Here is a 23,440-nt window from a genome sequence, read left to right on the forward strand (position 1 = left end):
ACCGGTATTCACGGACTTGCCGACAGACCACGGCTGTGAAGTAGTATGAAAATAGTAAAAATTCAATAGGCTTTAGAGAGATTAGATCATTGTGAAATGTATTGAGAGTAAGTAGAATATTTGATATATGAAAGATTATGGTTATAGATATGATTATAGATATGATTTAAATAGATAGAATTAATATGTACAATGGCGGACAGTCGCAGAGCACCCGAACAATCGCGCCATCTAATGAGCGATCATACGGTGATCCTATGCTGTTCGATCGCTTGTACTATTAGAAATTATTTGAAGAGGGTGGTATTACAAAATAAGAAGTGAATCAGTAACGGCATCCCGTTACACTATTTGAGGTTTATCTTGAATAAGATATACTTCGGTCGGTAGATTCATTTAAAGCTAGACTAAGAGACAAACAATTAGCAATATTGTTTTTTAAATTAGTGAAAATATCAAAGCTAATTGTTGAAATACGCCTTTCTATTGTATGTCTTATGATGCTAGTACATTTTTAACCTTTTTTAAAAGTTTTTGATTTTCAGGATTTAAAACAGAAATTACATCTAAAATATTTTTTTATTTTTTTTATACTCGTCGTACGTATAATGTACGTTAAAGTCGAGCAATATTAAAGACAATTACAAAACTTGCTTCTACACTATCGTCTGCCTCGTTAATAAACATTGTCATAACATTAGTTTGTTTAGCAAATTTTAATTTCATAGAAGATAGCTCGTTTTGCCTTTAATGGGAACCGATAAGAAATTCTCGACTAAATGTGCTGTGGTTGGTTTCGTAATGACGTTTTACATTACTGACCTTAAACTGTTATAATGAAAGTTGACAAATGAGATAAAATGGTTTATCGTTTTTCTGTATGAAATAGTATAACTCTTCCCATTTTAATTTAAATTTCCGTTTTTTTTCTTTATATTTACGTTTAACCGATTTTTTATAAATTGACATCGTAAATAACTTTTGCAATAAGTATTGGTAAAATGTTACGAATATTTTATAAAAAATTTAAGTGTTTACAACAGGACTATTCAACACAGACTATTTTAACAAATAATTTCATATTTCGTAATTTAATATGTGTTATTGGATATTAGCTATTTTTATTATTTCTGTGGTATAAAATTACATATAAGATAATTTAGCTCTTGACTTAATTGCATAATATAATATGTGGCTTGCGTACATAGCTTGTTAACCCCTATTATATTGTATAGCTAAACAAGTCTTAAACTATTTTATTAAATTATAACCGATTCGCGTTCAAGTATTGATTTTTTTGTTCTTTCAGTTTTTTTTTGTATTATATTTTGTTTTATATTTTGTTTTTGTTTTTTCACCGGACGTGTGTCGTACCTATGCTTGCTATCATCGTCACCATATGGCCGACGACTTTGTGCCTTTGCTGCCGTCATCACCACTGACGTTGCGTACACTCCCTCCGCTGCCGTTATCTACACCACCATCATCATTGGCAACAAGCTGATACCTTCGTTTATGACCAATTCAAAACAATTGTAATTATAATATTATTTGTATTTGTATCTTTAGTTTTTTGTATAGCATAAGTAACTATATCTATATCTATTTTATGAAAAATAAAACTATATATTTGAACTTAACCATTTTAAATTTAAAAGTTTTTAACCGAAAAATTTTATTTAATACAAAATTTCATATGAATGTATAAATTACACAAGTAAAATAATAATGTACATAATGACTTAAAAGCAAATACATCACACCTGTATCGGGTATAATACAAGTGGCATGCAAAGACAAAAGATAGCATTTCACATTGAAACTTCAATTTTTGTTGCATTTGCGTCACAGCTATTCACATCGATGAATCACATTATTTAAAATAAGTTCAATTAATTATCTATTTTATTTGAATGGCCACTGAGTTAAAAGAATTGTAATTTTATAGACGCTATGTATATCTCATTGATACTTTTATGGTTATGTTTCAAAATAATTGATGGAGAAATAATTCATTGTCCAATTGGTAATTAAGTTTATTATAGATATATATTATAATTTATAACATGTATTTAAAAATATTAAAACTTGTAAAAATGTGATTAGCAAAACATAATTAAATAATGTAGAATAATTGATTTATGGTTACAATTAAAATCTTTCTTTTTTTTTTTATTCAAACTCCGTAAAAGTATTTTTAGTTTCTATTATTCGTATTCCAAACAGATTCACTATTTTATTTATTTTTTTATCTATCTAATTTTTAAGATATGAATTATAATAAAGAATAATTTGTGTAGGTGGATTAACAAATAAAGGCCTCTGCGAAAATCTTAATAAAGGTAATATACTCATGAAATATATCTATTTTAATTTCAAAATCAAAATTATAATCCTACGTGCTAATAGATGTTATGTATTAATTAAGTAAAGTTAAATACTGCATTTAACACAGAGTAGCAAAGAAAAAGAGGAATTTTTTTTCATAAGTACATAGTCTGTAAGAACTTTTTCTAAAGCAAAAACGTTACAGATTTTTATAATTTGTATGGAGTGTTACCTGTTTGTACATTTTTGCCTAATCAACAGTGATGGCTACAGCGTGTATATGATATTCGACTAAAATGGCTAGGTATCATTATTCTCTGTGTAATAAATTATTGACAGATTTATTTTTATCGACTTTGATTAGTTGAAGCAAAACTAACAAAGATCACTCAGATCTTAACAATGACACTATTATTTCTGGTCACTGTATTATGTGAACATGTGGGTAGATTATAGATTAGGCGGAGGTTATACACTCAGTCTTTATTGTTTTCATATGACCCATAGACGGATATTCTAGCGTGAGTGCTGTGCATTCCTTTCCAGGGCATTGTCTTTAGTAAATTGTTGCTTTAGATTGAAAAATCATCTTTATGTCGTAAAAATGGATTTCGACTTAATGGTAATTGCACTATAAAATGATAAGTTTTGTAACGGTATAACGTTGAAGCTAAATTATTTTTAGCTGCCTGTTTTTCTTAACTACGCTCATTAGTCTTGGTTGTCAAAATAACTTGAATAATGTTCTTTGAAATTGAAAGTGAAAGCATATTATTGTATTGAACTTTTTCATACAATTCACCAAAAATAATCCAACATTTCTTGTATTGTAAACAGTGAAGTATTCTAAGAAGACAGTCTATTAAATATGTGTTGTAAAATTTGAAATCTGTTAGATAATTTTGTATATATTCTATATATTTAGGTATGTATATCTGGACTGTGGAGGTATTTGAGATGGTAAATTGCTTGAAACTGTTGGAAATGAATAGAATGTTACTTCTGACATATAACTGTAATCTCAGGAAGATATTATTATGATTTAAATGGAACGTTATGCAGTTATTGATGTTTAACCAAGCCAACTATGGATACTGTTTGTAATAACTAATTGTAATCTGTTTGCTCAAAGCGGTTAATGAGATTGAAGTAATAATATAAATAAAATATTATGTAATATAATTTAATTTTAAAAAATGTAAGCTTTCGAGAAAAGTATTTTTCGACACTATTGTAGCATTCCAGTTTTATCACAAATATAAATGATACCAACATTAATATAGTGGAATTTTTCATTAGTCATACATGGATGAAGTGTTGTTATACGTTAATTCATTTGATATTTTAGTAACCTTATTATTATCATGCAATTTTATTTTATGCTTTTTATCACATTTTGAACAATAACCTTATCGACATTTACTTGCTTGATGACCTAGTCAAAAATAATTGGAAAAAAACATAGCGTTGGAAATCTCTTTGCTGCAATCAAGTACTGTCAACTTTAATAACTGATCAAAATATAAAAGTTTGTGTGGACTTAAACAGAGATGAAATTTGACAACAGGGTTTTAATAGTTAAGTAGAGATTTTTAATTGGTTATTTAGGCATGTTTATACCATATACTGTATTGCTAATATTTATGGACTTATCTATATTCTACTGGCTAAGAACTGCTCAATATTATTGAAATTAAACAATTCTTTAGAAGAATATCGAAAGTACCGTTTACCCAGGGTTAAGGGATCTAGTTTAAAACATAGTACAGTAGAATCTCGATAATCCGACACATAATAGACTACGCTACTGCCGGATTAACGAAAATGCCGGATTAGTGGGGAGTTCACAAAAAAATGCATTTTTACTTATTGAATTTTACATTTTTACTCGTATTAAAAAATGATTTAAAAATCTTTTAGGTTGAGAGCAGTTTTCTTTTTGTTTATTAGGATTAGATCTGTTATTACTTAGATTTATCTAACGGTTTATCGTTTACGATAGTAAATGTTTATATAAATACATATTGGTACATATAGGTTAATACATCCGGATTACTGGACGTATCGGATTATCGAACGGCCGGATTACCGAGATTCTACTGTACTTATTTGGTTTTTGCAACATTAGTATATTACCCAATAACGATGCGATGTAATTATGTCTTCTTTTGTTACTGATAACTTAGGTCTTAAATTTGTGATCTTTAAGTCCCAGTGTGATACAAAAGAGGCATGCCTTGATCCAAATCACAGCTATCTAGAGTGGACTCTCTACTTCATAATCCCTTTTGTCTTACCTAATAATGGTATATAATCGGCAAACAATTGTAAGGTACCTCTAGGTGGTAACCAGATGTTAAATAAATTGTCATACAGTATGGGACATAATCCATAGCATAGGTCTCTCAGTGAAATCTTAGAGAATGCCACAGGATAATTTGATTTCTACAGCAACTGATCTTGATAAGTATTAAAATGAACGATCTATGAAGTAGCTTTCGGTGATCCTATGCATATATGATGAATGTTTTTTTTTCATTTATAGATGTGTTTTATTTTCAGATAGTGTCATGAATAAATTCTATATACGTAAGTAATATAATAATAAATATACAAGAGGCTATGTAAATATTCTAAGCTAAGTAATTTGAGATATGTTATATATTTAAATATAAGAATAATACAAAGTGGGATATTTTAAGGTTGTAGTTTTAATGAAAAACCACTGAGGTGAGGTGTAAATATTTAAAATTTGAATAGAAATTACATTTTTTGTATCAACATGATGTATGTTAAAAAAAATAGAACTATTGAAAAGTTAAATACATATTTTTCAGACAACTCTTGTTTAAATAGTTTAAAGATAATCATGGCGGATTATTATATTAAAACAGATGCTAATGAAGATTTAGAATTCAAATGAACCCATGATATTTAGTTGGTATACATAGAAAAACATTTGTTTAGAGACTGTTAAACGAAGATCAATTATTTTGAAATGGGAATAGTTCATTCCACATTAGGATCATTTTTAACATGATTAAACACGAGTAGAACTAGAAAAGAGATATATTTCAATTAGAATCCTATCCTTTGGGTTTCTTAACAAAAAAAAAAAAAAATTATTACAAAAATAAGATATTACTAAAAATCGTTTAAGAATCAGATACATCATTATTCATTAACTATTTTAACATATTTGATGTATAGCACAAACAATTTCATTACAATAATAATGTTCATATATGTTTTCATACACATTTTTTTTTTTTTTTTTTGAAAAATTGTAAATTACTTTAATTAGATACTTTTGATTTAATTAAAACCATTTACAACTTCACGCCAAATCAGTAAAGCCAAAATGTCTAAGACGAATAATTTCAATTCTATGTAAATATATGAAAAAGTATATAATAGTTTTAAATTACGGTATAATAACATGCTAATCATTTGATTATAATATTATTTGATATAAATATGTTAAACAATGTATTATGTTTAGTATAGAAATTCTTCGTCTATTTAAATAATGAGTACATAATAAAAATAATTTGGCTTGATACCGTAGCTCGATTTGCGGGGAATTAGAATTAGTGGTTCATATTTATTTATTTATTTTTTGTAATATTTGTAATATTTTTGGGCATTTATTAGGTATGAAAAAGAAGATTTACACAGAAATAATTCTTAAATGTTGTTTAATATTTTTTTTTTACTTCTAACTGTTTAGTATTAAAATTTGGTAAAATGTATTTTATTTTTTAATTAATTTATAAATTATCTTCAGATATTAATAATAATAATATAGCTTAGTGGACATTGTTTGAAACTGGTCCCGTACACAAAACAATTCAATAAATAGGTATAAGAAAATAATAGAGAATTCGTTTATTATTACACCAACGAGTAAAATAAAACATTATTTTTATGTATTTTAATTTTAGTCTTTAGACGAAATGAGAAGAGAATGAATTTAGTGTACGATAATTAGAAGGAATCTGTTTCAAAAAAGTGGTTTTGAAAAGAGGGGTAAAACATGAATGAAGGAATTCATCTTTTAAATACATAACTTTATTTAAGATGATAGAGTTAAAAAAAGAAAAAAATACATAGTATCGTATAATAAAAATATAATATAAATTAATATCGATAATTGAATAATTTAATTATAATATGAATTGTTGCTATTGTTATAAAAAAGAAAAATTTTAAAATTTTAAAATTGCTTGTTGCTACCAACCTTAAATTCATTGGTATTAAAAACTCTAATTAAAAATACTATATACATTTTAGCTAGTTTTAAAAGACATATATGTAAGTGAATTATTTATGTTAAAAAGTTAATGTAATAATTAATACGTTGAAAAATATTAGTTTAAAGTTATTCGTACTTTCTTTTTGTTTGATTTGAAAACTATTTTCATTTGGTCTTTAAGGAATGCTTATAACATTAATTTTTTTTTTTTAATGGATTTGTAATCACTTATTAGATAACATAGTGTATATATAAGTCATAAATACAGTTAAATATCAGTACGTGTCTAACAGCCGACCGTGTAGCACGTGTTTACTTTTCGCGAGTGCGCATTTATAAGCTCCCGATAGCACATCACCGTTGGACACAAGTATACGGGTAATATAATCTTATTATGTAATTCCCTCCTTATCGCGTAATGAGCAATGTTAATAAGACGGGCAGACCGTCATTATCGTCGGTCACTAGCAAACCGATATCTAATAAACCCAGTATTAAAACCAATGCAACACAAATAACCAAACCTACAAATGCATACATTTCACAAACCACTCTTCTTAATCGTTCAAAGATACCCAAAACCCCTACTTCCACCACCTCACCTCACACTCCTATTCCGACTGCACCAGCACTTCTGCCATCAACGTCTACCGCTATCAGCGATATCAACAATCAAGCAATAACTACCAACACCACAACACATAACACAAACCGCAATTATGCGTCCGCGGCATCTAATGAAAACTCTCCTAGTAGAGAACAAGCACTAGTGTTTAACTCTATTGACGGCATACCTCAAAGAGAATACATTGTCGCCATAGGCAAAATAATCTCGCCAAAGAACATTGTATTTGTTTCCCGCATATCGAATAACCGTTTTTGCATTTTTCTCTCAAGCAAGCAAATACTTGACGCACTCTTAGAAGCCACTCAAACAATTACAATTAACGAACAGATAATACAAATACGCAGACTCATAAACCCAGCCAAGAGGATTGTCATTTCTAATGTCTGCCCCTCTATTCCCAACCACGTCATACTCGATGCGCTTAAAAATATCAACGTTATCCCTGTATCCGAGATTGCATACCTCAAAGCAGGTATCAACATTGAGGGATATGAACACATATTAAGCTTCCGCCGCCAAATGTTTATTAAACACGAAGAATCTCCAAACCTCCCCGGATCTCTACCATTACTCCATAATCAAACAGAATATAGAGTATTCTTTACTGACGATAAAATCACTTGCTTTTTATGCAAATCTACTGGTCACACCTCTATCAATTGCAAGAAAATTAATGTCAATCCCCAAACCACTACTCCACCCATACAACCTGAACCTGTGGAAGAACCTCCTTTGGAAAAACCTAGCTCATACCCTCATACTAACATAAACACTCCAGAAATTAATATATCCTCCCCATCCTCAAAAGAAAATCCTAATACTCTACACATGCCCCTCCAAATAATGGAAAGAATCTCAGAAGACCATCAAACCAACGATACATCTCAGTCCTCCTCTCACAACCAGGACGAAAAAAACGAGATAAATTTCAATGCACTTCGTGAACCTCATAAAAGACCCTTGTCCGAAAATTCATCTCTAACAATACCTGCCTCTCCCCCTAAGGTAAACTTAAACGCCGACAGAAGCAGGAATAGTTCCAAAAAAGCTAAAGTAGATAGATCCCGTTCCAACTCCTCATCTAAGATAGCCGACAAAATATCAGATGGGCTCAAACCAGCAGAGGACATCTTCTCCGAGGACTCACCCATTTCGTTACACCAATTCAAATACGTACTGGAGAACTATACCAACAAAAATCTTAATATCCACAATATCTGTAAAGACATCAACTCGGATATTACATCGCTTATGCTCTTGATCGATTCAATACGTCCCAAAGTCACCGAACGTACCACCAAAGGTCAACTCACCAGACTGGCCAACTTTTTATTCCAAGCACTTCCACCACCTCAAGACAATTAACATCCTCCACAACCCCAATCAGCTCACTCTTAGTACTTATCACCACCCCTCGCCTAGTTTACTGATCACAACCTAGCAATACAATAGCAAAATCCTATCTTTAAAAACAATTAACATGTCAGCTAACATTATACAATGGAACATAAATGGGTTCTACAACAAATTAGAAGAACTCCAACTAATAATCAAAGACCACAACCCTACAATTATATGTCTACAAGAAACCAATTTTAATACTAAAAGCAATCCCTCACTTCTCCACTTCAACATTTTCAAAAAAAACAGAAATATATGCAATAGATCGAGCGGAGGAGTCGCTATTCTGGTCAACCACAATTTCCCCACCGAAGAAATTACACTCCACACTGACTTAGAAGCCATAGCACTCTCAATCACACTTCCCCACATAACCTTAACTTTGTGTAACATTTATATACCCAACCAAAAAGATTTTACACTCTACGATATAGAGCATATCACCCAACAACTACCCAACACGTTTGTAATTGTGGGCGACTTCAACAGCCACAGCGAAACCTGGGGTTCGTATAAAACCGACTACAGAGGTAGAATAATCGAAGAGCTACTCTCAAATGACAGTCTTATTATATTAAATAATGGCCAACCCACCAGAATAAATCCTTCTAACGGACATTCGTCTGCTATAGATCTATCCATCGCCAACGCTTCCCTGTCTCACAAACTAGAATGGAACACTCTCCCTGATATATATAGCAGCGATCATATCCCTATAGAAATATTGATCACCCTTCCGCTGGACAGTTCCCGCCTTAATTACCCCATTATGTGGAAAATAAAAAACGCCAACTGGAATCTATTCTCATCTACCTTGGAGGTAAATATCCCCTATTTACCTCCTCCTTCCAGAACGAGCATCACCACTGATGTAGCAAACTTTACCGCCCTTATTCAAGATACTGCTAAAATGTCCATAGGCGAATCTTTAAATAAGATTACACATAGACCCAGAGTACCATGGTGGAACGATGACATTAAAAAATCCATCCAAATCAAAAACAAAGCACTAAAAACATTTCAAACCTCCAAGACCCAAGAAGATTTTATCGCCCTCAAAAGATGCAAAGCACGTACCAGATTCCTCGTAAAAAACAGCAAGGCTTCAAGTTGGAAAAACTTCGTGTCCAGCATACATAACCAAACGGACTCCTCCATTGTTTGGAAAAAAATCAAATCCATAAAAGGGACCAATAGATCTAACGTCATAAATCTACTTATAGACTCAAAACTCTCCACATCACCTTATGACGTAGCCAATTCTCTGGGACGTATATTCCATGAAAACTCTTGCAATGCTAACTATGACCAAGATTTCTTAAACTTCTCGCAATGCTATGACGACCCAGTCAACACAGTAGATCCTCTCGACTCCCAGCAATCCCTACTCAACTCTCCACTGAAGATCGAGGAACTTGAAGATGCCCTCCACAACTGTAAAAGTAAATCTCCTGGCCCCGATGGGATTCCCTACTCCTTCATAAAAAACTTCCCAAAAAACATCTTAAACCACCTCTTAGTCATCTACAACTTAATTTGGGATAGTAACGTCTTCCCTGAATCTTGGAAACATGGTTATGTTATCCCCATACTCAAGCCTAACAAAAATAAATTCTAAGCAGAAAGCTACCGCCCCATCTGTCTACTTAACACCTTATGTAAGTTACTCGAAAAAATAGTCAATCGTCGACTTATATGGTTTATTGAAAACCTCAACTTTCTCTCCCCCGAACAAAATGGATTCCGATGTAATAGAAGTACAATGAACAACCTTCTAACCATTAAAAATGAACTTCACTCTTCCTTAAACAACAAACAAAACCTGGAAATGATCAGCTTTGATATAGTCAAAGCATATGACACGGCGTGGAGACCCAGAATATTAAATAAACTCAACAAAATTATTGCCAAAGGATACATGCTAGATTTCATCTCGAATTTCCTCAACCACCGCACCTTTCAAGTAAAAACCTCCAACACGCTTTCAGACACCTTTCTCCAAGAAAGTGGGGTTCCACAGGGGTCCACTATCTTTGTAACTCTTTTCCTGATCGCTATCAACGATATATCTGAAGGAATTTCACGCCCAAACATACCTCTACTATTCGCAGACGACTTCACTATTCTTTGCCGCAGTACAAACATGAACTCTATTCAATCGATACTTCAAGATTCCACGAACAAACTCACGTCTTGGTCAAAAACTTCCGGCTTCCGATTTTCTCCGGAAAAAACCAACCTTATAGTTTTCAGCCATAAGAGGAATAAGAAGAAAATACACATTAACATCGGAAACCAAGTCGTAGAAAACCAATCCAATGTTAAAATACTGGGCATCACTTTTGATCATAAAGCTTCATGGATCCCCCATATTCTCAACCTAAAGAACACTACTGCACCAAGACTTAACATCATAAAAACCCTAGGTCATACCTCATGGGGAGCCAAATCTCAAACCCTTCTTAAGATACACAAAGCATTCATACTATCAAAACTTGATTACGGTGCTCCAATCTTCTCATCAGCGAAACACACTAAACTTAAAATACTGGAGACTATCCACAACTCGGGAATCCGACTCTCCATTGGCGCCTTCCGTTCAAGCCCCATCAAAAGCATATTAAATATTGCAGGAATCCCCTCCCTAGAAGTACGGTGGAGAGAACAAACCCACAAATTAGCAGCAAGAATATCTAGATCCCCCCAAAATCAAATTCATCACCCTAAACATACATTCAATCACACATACATAAAATATGACCTCGAAAATATAATCCCATATGAAAAACCCCTATTCCCCCCATGGCAGTTCAGCATGAATATTAACATTGACCTACATCAATTCCCTAAAAACTCAACCTGTCCCCACATTTTCAAGAATTCATTCAGAGACCTTTGCTCACGCGCCCACCCACAAACTCATATATATACAGATGCCTCCATCGAAGGGCGAGTCGGGATGGCTATCATATGCGATGAAACTACAATACAATGGAAACTCTCAGACAAATGTTCGATATATACAGCAGAAACCCTGGTGATCCTCAAGGCTATCGAGTTCACCATTTCTGAAATAAATGATAGCAATATTACAATATTTAGTGACTCCCTCTCCGCTCTTACCAGCCTCCAAAATCTGTATTCCCCGTCTGATATCGTCAGAAAAATTCAAAATACCCACTTTATAGCAAAACAACAGGACAAAAACATCACATACTCTTGGATCCCTGGCCACTGTAACATAGACGGCAACGAACTAGCAGATACAGCCGCCAAACTCGCTCACTCATCCCCAAATTCTCTCTCTTTACCCATTTTCTCCCTCAACGACATAAAGAGGGCCATCGAAAAGGATACATTACTTCACTGTCAAAAGGAATGGAATGAAATGTCAACTAAACTTAATGAAATCAAGAGATCCAGCCTACCGTATCCTTCCCAAGATAACATCTCAAGAAAACAAGAGACCTCTATAAACCGTCTCAGAATTGGTCACACTCACCTTACACACTCTCACCTAATGAAGAAGGAAGACCCCCCAGTTTGCACATGTTGCGGAACACTCCTTACTGTGAAACATATCCTAGCCGAATGCAAAGTATACGACAAAGAAAGAAGGCTATACCAAATATCCAACCACCTCGCCGAAGCACTCAACCCGGACCCCAACAATATACACAAGATCATACAATTTCTCAAACAAACGAATCTTATAAACAAACTGTAAATTGTAAATAATACTAATCACTCAAACTCTCTCCTAATTAATACTACCTTGTCTTGTTTTAAATACTAAATTACTTTGTATACCTTTTAAATATTAATGTAATATGTAAATATACTTAAGATAATAATGTACTGTTACATCCAATGGCCATAGACGCCGCGGATAGTTGTTTAATAAAAAAAAAAAAAAAAAAACAGTTAAATATATGATATCTTAAGAAAAAATAGATAATTTTCTGAAACGTAAATTTAAACATAAATAAAAAAAAAATAAAAAAAACATAATTAAACATAATTAAACATAATTGATAAGTCATTACTTATCATTTTTTTTTTTTTTATAAAAAAAATGAAATTCATTTTAATCTTTAGTTAAATTATTATATTAATTTTGTTTTTATTTTACGTTATTAAAATATAAAAGGACATAATTAATTAATTTAATTAATATAACAAAATGCATTAATCTAAAAGTATTGTTTTATATTTTTAAAGCTGTAAACAAAAGTAAGTGTTAAAATATTTAATTATAGCCATTAAAATTTAAAGTAAATATCATTATACGTAAAAATGTCATTGATATTTAAAAAAAAATAATATTTTCATTTTATAGTTAACACTTATATTTTATAATGTAGTCGTATTCTTCATAAAACATAAACATCTAAATAATGTAAAAAAAAATTGGCTATAGAAAAATTATACCAAGGATATGTTGAAAAATAATAGTTCATAATTGTTTAATAAATATTTAAGTTAATATTAAATAAGTATGAATTCGAAGTTGATAAATAATGATTTTTGACCAATTATTTTGCCCTTAATTAAAGGCGTAAATTATTTATTATTTATTTTAGATGATAAAAAGTTTGATACATACCTTACATTGTTATTATTTTTACTACAGAAAATAAGTGTGACACATTAGATAATCCATATAGTAAGTAAGAATACAATACTCAATATTATGTCATTACAATTTTACAAACATAAATTTAAATCAACCGTATACAATATAAATTAAGATTCAATTTTGAATAGTATATATACTGTTGCGTCCCGATATCAACGTCGATTCATGTATCAACGTAGAAACGAAATATTAATGTTTGAGTTAAATAATTAACATCTTTATTTTAATACATATAACTCGTACAAAAATACAATTTCATAAGCATAAGATGGATGAGCGGTGTTACGACCAAACTCTGAAATACTGATAGACGAGACCATGAGTAGTGTTACAACCTGCCTCTGAGCGTCTCGAATATCCTTAACCTTTTTTCTGCCCAGCTCTTGTCGCGGTCTCTCTTGTAAGTGATTAACTGACAAAAGTGGTGACTGGGGAGTTGGCGACTTCCGATGACCTAAAGAAGCTCTCTAAATTATACTTGTTATTCAGTTCGGCTCCTTTCCTGTGATTTCATCTATTCTGAGAAGTCCGGGACGTGTGATCAAGTCTTAATTGTTTTATTAAATAGTACGATGTTCACACTAACCGTCCGGTACTACACTGTTTGAATATATTAACTTAATCGGTATAAGCATCACCTCGCCATATAATATGTGTTGAAATAATATAATATAATACGGTACGTAACACCTCCCCTCCAAAAAAAAAGATTTATGTTTTGTAAGAAACAGAAATCTTAAAATTATTCAAATTGCATGTTATCTTAATATTAGGTATTAGTGGTTACATTTTTTTTCTTTTTCGTTACATTTTTGATTATGAATACATATTTCATAGTAAAATAATTTTTTCTTATCGTTAACAATTAGATAGTAAAACATTTTCTTATGACTAAAAATTACATGATTTCATTTAAATCAGTGTAATGCTTACACTCATTTTATACATTAATTTAAAATATACTTTTTTTTATAATTCTTATTCATAGCAAAATACAAAAAAAAATTCTTTTTTTTTTATAATTAACAATTACATACTTTTAACTAAAACCTGATACAAATTATTACATAAATTAAATATAATTTTTTTTCTTGATATAAATTATACACTCCCTTTGGTCATTGTTTTGTTATAAAATTGTTGTTAATGTAATTAATGTAAGTTAATTTTTCATATTTGTAGGCCACTCATAATTATGCATATTCCTTTAACCCCCTTCATAGGCTCCAGATTATCGGTGTAATTCGCATAATTGAATGACGCCCCATTTACTTATTGCATACTTCAATAGATCAGATGCCTCAGGAACTATGTCTATCAGTTCTGCTAGTTACTGGCAATGTTCTGTTTCGGATCCGTAATCCTCCATAATTTTTTGTAAGTTAATCATAACATGTTGTACGTATTGGGCATTAAAAGGTTTATTTATTCCTTGATTTGTCGAAAATGCTGTAAGCTCTTTGCTCGATTCGTCGAGTATTATTTGATAAAAACCGGAAGCAAGATCTAGTATGCTAAATAAATTACATTGTCCTAGTTGATCTAATATTTCTGTTATGTTAGGTAAAGGGTGATATTCGTTTATTGTTATTTTATTTAATGCTCAAAAATCTACAATTGTTCTAAATTTTTCTTCTTGACTCGCGTCAAGTTTCTTTTTAACTAATAATAAAGGTGCATTCCATGGTGAAAAGGATATTTCAATAATATCGTCGTTTTCCATTTGTTTTATTTGTTTATCTATTTCCTCCATCTGTGAGTGTGGTAATCTATATAGTCTCTTATAAATAGGTGGTTGATTAGCTAGCAAGTTAATTTTATATGTTAACGTATCTATGTATGTTAGTATATCCCCTTTTAAATGAAATATATTTTGGTATTGTTGGCACAATTCTAAGATACGAGTAGTTTGTCTTTGTTCACTATCCATATGTCCACTTATAATTATTAATTGTTTAATTTTATTTACGCGGTTTGTTTTATTATTTTAATCGGTTGTCGGTTGCGTATCATATTCGAACTCATAATCGTATCTAATTTTATTTAAATCGTTTATTGTTATATTCTGTTGTTCCTCAGTTATATTTAACATACTTATTAGTATTTCACCGTTGTGTACAGTGTTTATAATATTTCCACAAAAAAAATCCCACTATTATTTCTTGTTTATGAATTAAAATGTCATTATTTTCTACGTCTGTGTTGAAATAATATAATATAACACGGTACGTAAAAATACGTGTATATTATATTAGTGAAAGAGAATAAAGATAGTTAGTGTATAATATACTATGTAGTAAGTTTAAATGTAATCGTTCATAATGTTATTGCGTCCCAACGACAATATTGATTCATATATCAACGCAGAAATCAAAATACTTGATATATTAAATATAAAATAAATCTTTATTAACTTGAGACTTAGACATAAAAGTATATCATTGCAAGTAAAAGATGTTGGTGAGCGGTGTATTTTGTGCGCACTTCCAGCAATCAAATTTTAGGTGTTTTGAATGAATAATTATTAAAACTTTAATTAATAACAATATGTATATATTTAATATAACTAAAGTACATATATAGTTTTAATATAGCGGCTAAATGACTGAAGGTGTTTAGGTCTTAATGGCTATGGTACATCTGAAATTGCTGCTCTCTGGGCTCCTTTATATATGAAATAAGTTCCTTGTTATTGTAGCCCACGATCAGTGTTGGTCCGAGTTATTCTGGCGCCCTTAAAAATGTAGCTTAAATAAAAATTTTATTGTTTCACACAGTTTATTATTGTAGATTATAATATTATAATTAATTATTACACACTGTTATTAATTCAGTTAATTCTATCAGTGCATCTATTATTTGTGAGATTTCATTTTTAACTGCATTAATATAATCTATTCGACATTTCCTCGAGTCCTCACATAATGGTGTAACAGATGAAGATTAAATGTATTTTTTTAAGATAAACCAACGATCCATAGACGCAGAGAACAATACGTATATTCTTTGAATCGCTTCAAAGAAGTTTTTGACTCAATAGAACAAGAAACACTATCTTCAACTAATCCAACTAAGTTCAGTGAATGACGATCATACCATGACATAAAGAAGATCGAGAATTGGTTCATAATATTCTTGCTTATACGCCTTTATTTTTGCCCTTCATATTTACCCCGTTGTTATATCCTTAACATATATTATTACTTAATTATAGTTTACAATTACACATTATTTTATGATCTCATAAATACCTTCACCAGACGAGTCATTTATTGGTTCAAACACTATAAAATGTACTTTAATGCACATTTTTTATCGATATAAAAATGTTTTAAAGTCATAAAAAGTTGTTCAACGTGACTAATATCCTGAATGCAATCCAACATAATATTATAATATTTAGTTTTTTGAACTCGATCTAGTAGATATATTGTGTTTCATTTAAGTTTACAATTATACAAATAGTTTCATTTTGAATAGTTTTTTTCATAGTAATAAAAATACGTTTCATGACATGTTCATTCATACATAATTGTCGACGTCAGATAAATTGGTACGGTGGTAGTAACGATGATTATAAGTCGCATTGTATCCCAAGTTGTAGTCATGGTGCGTGGTAATATAATCGCAATGTATATAATTTTATTAATATATTTATATTAGTTCATTACTTTGTTAACTAAAAAAAAAAAAAAAAATTAAGTTTTTAAAATTTTTTGAACACCTATAAATGCATTTCTGGCGCCACTATTTTTGAGACAACCCAGACAACCCCCCGGTTCGCCTGTGTCTTGGGCCGACACTACTCATGGCCTCGCATTTTGTATGATATCCCTTGGAGTTGTTTTGATACTTTTTACGATCTGACTTAAAAAATTGAGCTAAACAAGATTGTGAGTGGTGTTACGACCGACCTCTGAGCGTCTTGGATATCCCTAACCGTCGTCTGACGAGCTTTTGTTCAGATTTCTCTTATAAATAATCAGTTCACAACGAGAGTCGGTAGCGGAGGTGGTGACTTACGATGACATGTGCACCCTCGCTTCTTGATTAGTGTTCTGATAAAGTGATAACCCTTGCCTTCTCACAGTTGCGATGTTTTCTAAGAAGTTCGCGGCGTGTAGTTGTGTCAAATTACTTAATTTAATAATACAATGCACCCACCATCCGTCCTGGCCTCTCATTGTCTGTGTCTATGACATGGAGCATGTGTCACCTCATTTATGTTATACATTATTAATATTATTACATGGTCTGTGAATATAAGTATTTTAATAAATTATCAATATTATTACGGGCCCTGCCCCTGTGTTATAAATTATCAATATTATTACAGGGTCCGTAACAATGTAATACAATACGTTTGAAGTACCTACTGAAATTTCATAATAAATATCAATTTATCTGTTTATAATAGTTATGAGGTCAAATCTTTTTAAAATTGTTTGTAAATTTGTGATTAATTTGTTTTTTCTTAGTTAATTTCAATTTTAATTTTTGCTAATATATCATACAATTTTAATTATGTTAAATACACCAAATTTCACATTATTTTCATTAATTAATTAGGTTAGGTTAGATTATTAACTGAAGTTAATAAACTATAAATAATAAAACTGTACAGGTGTAGACAGAAAATGAATGTTTTGAAGTACTGTATTGAAGTTAAAAATTATTAGATATCAATACACCAGTTTCATCATAAGATACCTTTAAAAATATCTACAAATAATATTTAATCGTATTGTATTTTATCAAAACACTTAAACTATTCAGCGATAGCCGGTAAGCAGTGTATTAATTACCCGGTTATGTGCAAAATCAACATTTTATAAATATTCAACAGGCATGAATAGCCATACACTACCTGCTTTTCATACTCTACCCGTAAATTATTTATTTATATATTATATATATATATATATAATTCAAATTCCATAAAATGATTAAAATTAATCAGTATATCAAAATTTTATATTTTGTTTTAATTGTTATGTATAAGTATAAAATTTATATAAATACAATACGATTAGATTAATATCTGCTCTAGTCATGGTAATATTATCCTCATTCGATGTATTTTTTGTATTTAGATGGGTTTGTTTGTAATTACGAGAATAAATATAAAGGTAAATATCAGCTGCGAATAATTATACTTTAAAAATTAATATACGTACTATACTACTATGAGTATATAAAACGTGCAAATGATCCAATTTTGTCCAAGTACCTAACAAACCAATAATTTTTATGATAATATTTAAGTTTTATAATTATTTATGGCGATTAAAGTTGATTTCTTTTGAACAAACCTAAAATAATTGATTAAACTAATTCTAGAAAATTAAAAATCTGTTTAATACAACATTATTTTAACTTTTAAAATCATATTTTTTAAGTAATATTTTTAATATGAATTATATCTTATAGAGAATATTGTAAGAAATTATAATGAATTAACGTTAATTTTAACAGAAATAACTGAAAGTCATCACTTCCAGTTAACGATATTTAGTGAGTACGGACTTGAAAAATTATAATAATAAATAATGTTTATTTATTTTATGTAACATAATTATCGGTCCAACTAGGATTAAGTTATTACAAAGTCAAGAGTTTTAAGTTATCAAAGTTAAAAATAAGGCAATAAGTCAAAAAGTTCCATATATTCTTGGAAAATAATTTTCGACTAAAATTGGTCGATTACCTTTTCGGCCGATTTACATTTCGACCAAAACAAAATTTGTTGAAAAAACACTAATTCTCTGTTCGTCCTAAACAAAATTTAATATAGGTAATATATGTAAAAAAATAAAATAATTGGTATATAATTTTTGTAGGATTAGGGCAATTATATAATTATATAATTTTGAAAACGATTTAAAGTATAAGTTACATACAATTTTATAAAATAAAATGTGGAAAATTATTTAAAATATTAGAATATTTATATATTAACATTATTTTTATGTTTTGATAATTTTTTATCAATATTCGATGTTTTGAATTTTTAAACGTTCATCAGTCATCACGTATTTAGTATTTACTGTACACCTAAGTGACTACGTTTGTATTCATTTTTGTTATACTTGTGTTTTTGTTGTCGGTATTATTCTACTTAGTTCTATCATGTCACATATTATGAGTGATGAATGTATATTGGCAAGTTTGGATGAAATTATAGCAAATGAGGAGTCAGACGACGAATTCATTAGTGATTTATTCGGTAATTATTATTATTAAATCGTTATAGTACATATTATACAAAATATATATCCTATAAACTTATGTATTGTATTATTTTGTATACGATTATGAACAATTACTATACATAAGTTCATGATAACATATCGTATAAGGTATACCATGTTGATATATGCTGTAAATTGTTTATTTATTTGTACTATGTATTTTACAGTAGGTTTTGATGATGAAGAAGAAATAGCTTCAAATCAAGACATTGGAAGTGTGCAAGGTGATGTTCACAAGTACACTGTATTCCAACAAAATGATGCTGAATATAAAACTATGTCAGACACTGAAAAAGAAATTGTACAATCTGATAATGAAGAAGAAACTGAAGTTTCATTTCCAACACATCAACCAAAAGTACTTGTACCTCAAAAAATTAACAAAGACATGTTTACTCCAAATTTTAAATGGAAATCTGGTACACCATTTCAACCTAAGGTTCACCAGTTTTGTTCTGCTAAAAGTGGTATTCAAAAAGAATTTGAACTGAACAGTAACTCTACTATTTTAGATTTTTTTGAAGCTCTTGTGACTCCATTTTTATTGGGCAAAGTTGCTTATGAAACAAATGAATACTTTAGGCAAAATATTGAATCAAATAATGTTATGTCATCTCGTGATACAAGTTGGTATGACACTACATCAGAAGAGTTATATTTATACATTTCAATACAAATGCTTATGGTCAGAAATAAAAAACTTGAAATTGCAGATTATTGGTCTACAGATCCACTACTTAATTCTCCTATTTTTGGAAAAACCATGAGTAGAAATCGGTTTCAATTACTTTTGCGTTACATTCATTTTTGTAATAATAACAATCAAATCAAAAATGACTGCTTATTCAAAATTGATATGGTATTACAAGACATAAAGAATAATTTCAGATCTGCTATGGTGCCATTTCAAAATCTGGTTATAGATGAGAGTTTGGTGTTATGGAAAGGAAGACTTTCATTTAAACAATTCATAAGGACTAAACGTCATCGGTTTGGAGTCAAATTTTTTATTTTATGTGATGTAGAAACAGACTATATTTTAGATTTTATAATATACACTGGAAAAACTACACGTCTTGTTTCATGTGATGCTAACTTAGGGCAATCAGGTGCTGTTGTAAAAACATTGATGAAAAGATATTTGAATAAAGGTCATACTCTATATACTGACAACTGGTATACATCACCAATATTATCAATGTACTTGCATAAAAAAAAGACCAATACTTGTGGAACTGTAAGATGCAATCGTCGAGGAATGCCACCATTTAAAAAAACTAAATTTCAATCAGGTCAAACTGAAAGTAAACATACTGGAAAAATGTTAACAATAAAATGGATGGACCGGAGAGAGGTGCATATGCTTACCACAATACATAAAGATGAACAGTTACCAATTCAAAAACATGGTAAAATAATAATGAAACCTAAATGTGTTAAAGAATACAACGAAAATATGGAATCTGTGGATAAAACTAATATGTTACTGAGTAGTGTAGAGTGTGTAAGAAAAACAATAAAATGGTACAAAAAAATATTTTTCCATTTGATAGATTTATCATTGTTAAATGCTTACTCATCATATAAAACAGTTACTGGAAACCATATACCAATAGCTCAGTTACAAATAGAACTAATAAGACAAATAATAGAAAAATATCATACCAATCGTGTAACAAAATCAAGACCACTAAAGACCAACCAACAAAACTAATTGATAGGCATTTTCCATCAGAAGTTCCAGCAACACAATCTGGAAGGCTTGCCAGAAGAAGATGCCAATTATGCAAGAAGAATAATAAGAGAACTGACACTAGATATATGTGTACAGAATGTGATGTGGGCTTATGCGCAGCACCTTGTTTTAATATATACCACACAACAAAATGTTGACTACTATTTTTTTTTATATTTTATTATAGACTGTACCTAGTATAATACTTAAGTATAATTACATATAGTGTTTTAATTCTAATCCATGTATTTTTTTTTTTTTTTTTTTAATAAATAATTAATTTTTGCAATTTATAATATATGCGTTATTAATTACCAATTAACGATAAATGTTGAGAACCAATGATTGATCAATTAAAAAATACTTACAACTAATTAGGAAATTAACTAATTAATTTTTTTTTTTTGCTGATTATTATTGATTCAAGGAATTCATTAGATATAATAAAAAAAAAATGAAAATTCAAAATTATGTCAATATATAAATATTTTTATATTTTAAATAATTTTTCCAGTTTTATTTTATAAAATTTTATGCAACTTATACTTTTCGATCTTATTGTCCAATGTACCCAATTTATCTGGCCCCGAATCTTGTACATTTGATTCATGACTGCGCTCGGTCACTTGCAAGGTTGGTTACACTGTCGCGCCCACCGCCCTGGTCCGGGCAACGATGCGGACGCCGCAGCCAGCGTCTTTGTCTTCTGTTCCGTTGTCCGTTACTGTTCGCGCAAGTTATCGAGTGCGATAACTCCAAATAGATTTTATTGCCGCCCTAATCGCGACTCCTCTCCTCTGGGGTCGATGGCCCTATTATATGCTATTCTGAGATCGATTGCCCGACAGTAAAAACGGATTAGTAGGTCAACGGCCCTCACAATCATATATCTTTACGGAATTATAACAGCCGTAAAGATTAAGTACAGATGTTGTCCCATCTCAGCTAGCCTTAGACCTTTCCTTCGCCAAGTTCGGTTGTCTTGTGTGCTGCGTTTGTGCTTGTAAATCAAACGTTTTACACCTCTCGCGTTCCGAGCCGTATATATATATATATATATATATATCGTTGTCGCGATCTCCGCGTTCCGTTAAACTTAAATATATATATACACTGTCTGGCGGTCTTCGTTTGGAATTGAGACTTTGTCGTTCCGATCATCGCTAAATTAATATAACATTACAACGCGACTTCCGTTGTGTACCGATTGGTCGACGTGTGTGAATTGCAAGTGCTGTCTATTATCAGCTTACTATCATTGTTTTGGTTGCCTATTGTTATACCGTCGTGCCCAAGAAGAAACAGCTGACCAGTGGCCTGACTGTCGCCGTCAATTGGTTACCTGCCAACGACCACATCGGTATTGGAACGGAGTCACGTAATTACTGTCATTGTTTTCATATCTTATATTATTACATATACAATTGTACCACGATTGTTTAGATCGTATTTGGCCGAATATTATTATTATTATTTATGGGCGAATCGGTTTTCGCCCAAAATCGACCTTTTGGTTTTTGCCCAAATGACCTTTTTTACCCAAACATAAAAAAGAGTGATTTGGTTTTCGCCCAAAGAAATATAATTCATAGAGAAACATTTTGGTTACCATGTCTATTAATATAAAAACAATAAAATGCATTCAGTAAACGATAACGATTGAAACATATTATTATTAAAAACATAGAAAAATTATAAAGTATAACCATCCGTAAAATAATATACTAATATCGACATATTAAGTAATGGTTATTTTGTAATATTATAATTTTCAATCACTCTGTTTTGTGTAGAAAACACGCTGTATCCATCAAATAACGCTAAACGTTTCAGTGTTTAAACATAACTATTATTATTATTTTGATTTAAGGTATGAATATTACGATAAGTTTTGGTTGGTTTGCAATTAGTACTACTGTTAGTTTAGCGATCATCTTATCATTACTCGCCGATAAAATAAGTTATAATCGATAATTGCGCTGAGATAACGGATAATATTTGAAATAAAATCACCTTACGGTGCAAGGTCGTTCGTTCGTTCGATATAGCATTTACTTAAATTTGAAAATGGACGTTGTGTTTTAGAAAGTAAGGAAAAATGATTGCTTTCAAGAACTATAAGTATAATTTTGGTTCGGAAAATATTACAACTGGCAATTCGTTGGCGCTGTATTAAACATGTTGTGCAACGAATATACACCAT

The 23,440-nt window shown here is 30.4% G+C and overlaps 2 protein-coding genes across 2 annotated transcripts; both read left to right on the top strand.

Annotated features, from left to right (window-relative positions):
• Window positions 1–1,908: 1,908 nt before the first annotated feature.
• LOC112595100 lies at window positions 1,909–18,791 on the top strand. Its single transcript, XM_025340190.1, has 8 exons — window positions 1,909–2,026; window positions 2,301–2,342; window positions 4,891–4,917; window positions 6,622–6,642; window positions 12,834–12,845; window positions 13,246–13,278; window positions 18,345–18,380; window positions 18,727–18,791. Exons 1-8 carry the CDS (start codon window positions 1,954–1,956, stop codon window positions 18,789–18,791), a joined length of 309 nt encoding a protein of 102 aa, XP_025195975.1. The 5' UTR covers window positions 1,909–1,953.
• Window positions 18,792–19,380: 589 nt separating this feature from the next.
• LOC112595101 (piggyBac transposable element-derived protein 4-like) lies at window positions 19,381–21,341 on the top strand (the record flags this gene model as incomplete). The annotated part of the gene is made up of 3 exons (XM_025340191.1): window positions 19,381–19,477; window positions 19,673–21,026; window positions 21,095–21,341. Coding segments are annotated over exons 1-3 (1,698 nt in total), but the record flags the coding sequence as incomplete, so codon positions are not given.
• Window positions 21,342–23,440: the final 2,099 nt, after the last annotated feature.

This window comes from Melanaphis sacchari, unplaced genomic scaffold (assembly GCF_002803265.2).
Source record: "Melanaphis sacchari strain LSU unplaced genomic scaffold, SCAv2.0 Contig254_pilon_pilon, whole genome shotgun sequence".
Classification (NCBI taxonomy): Eukaryota; Metazoa; Arthropoda; class Insecta; order Hemiptera; family Aphididae; genus Melanaphis; species Melanaphis sacchari.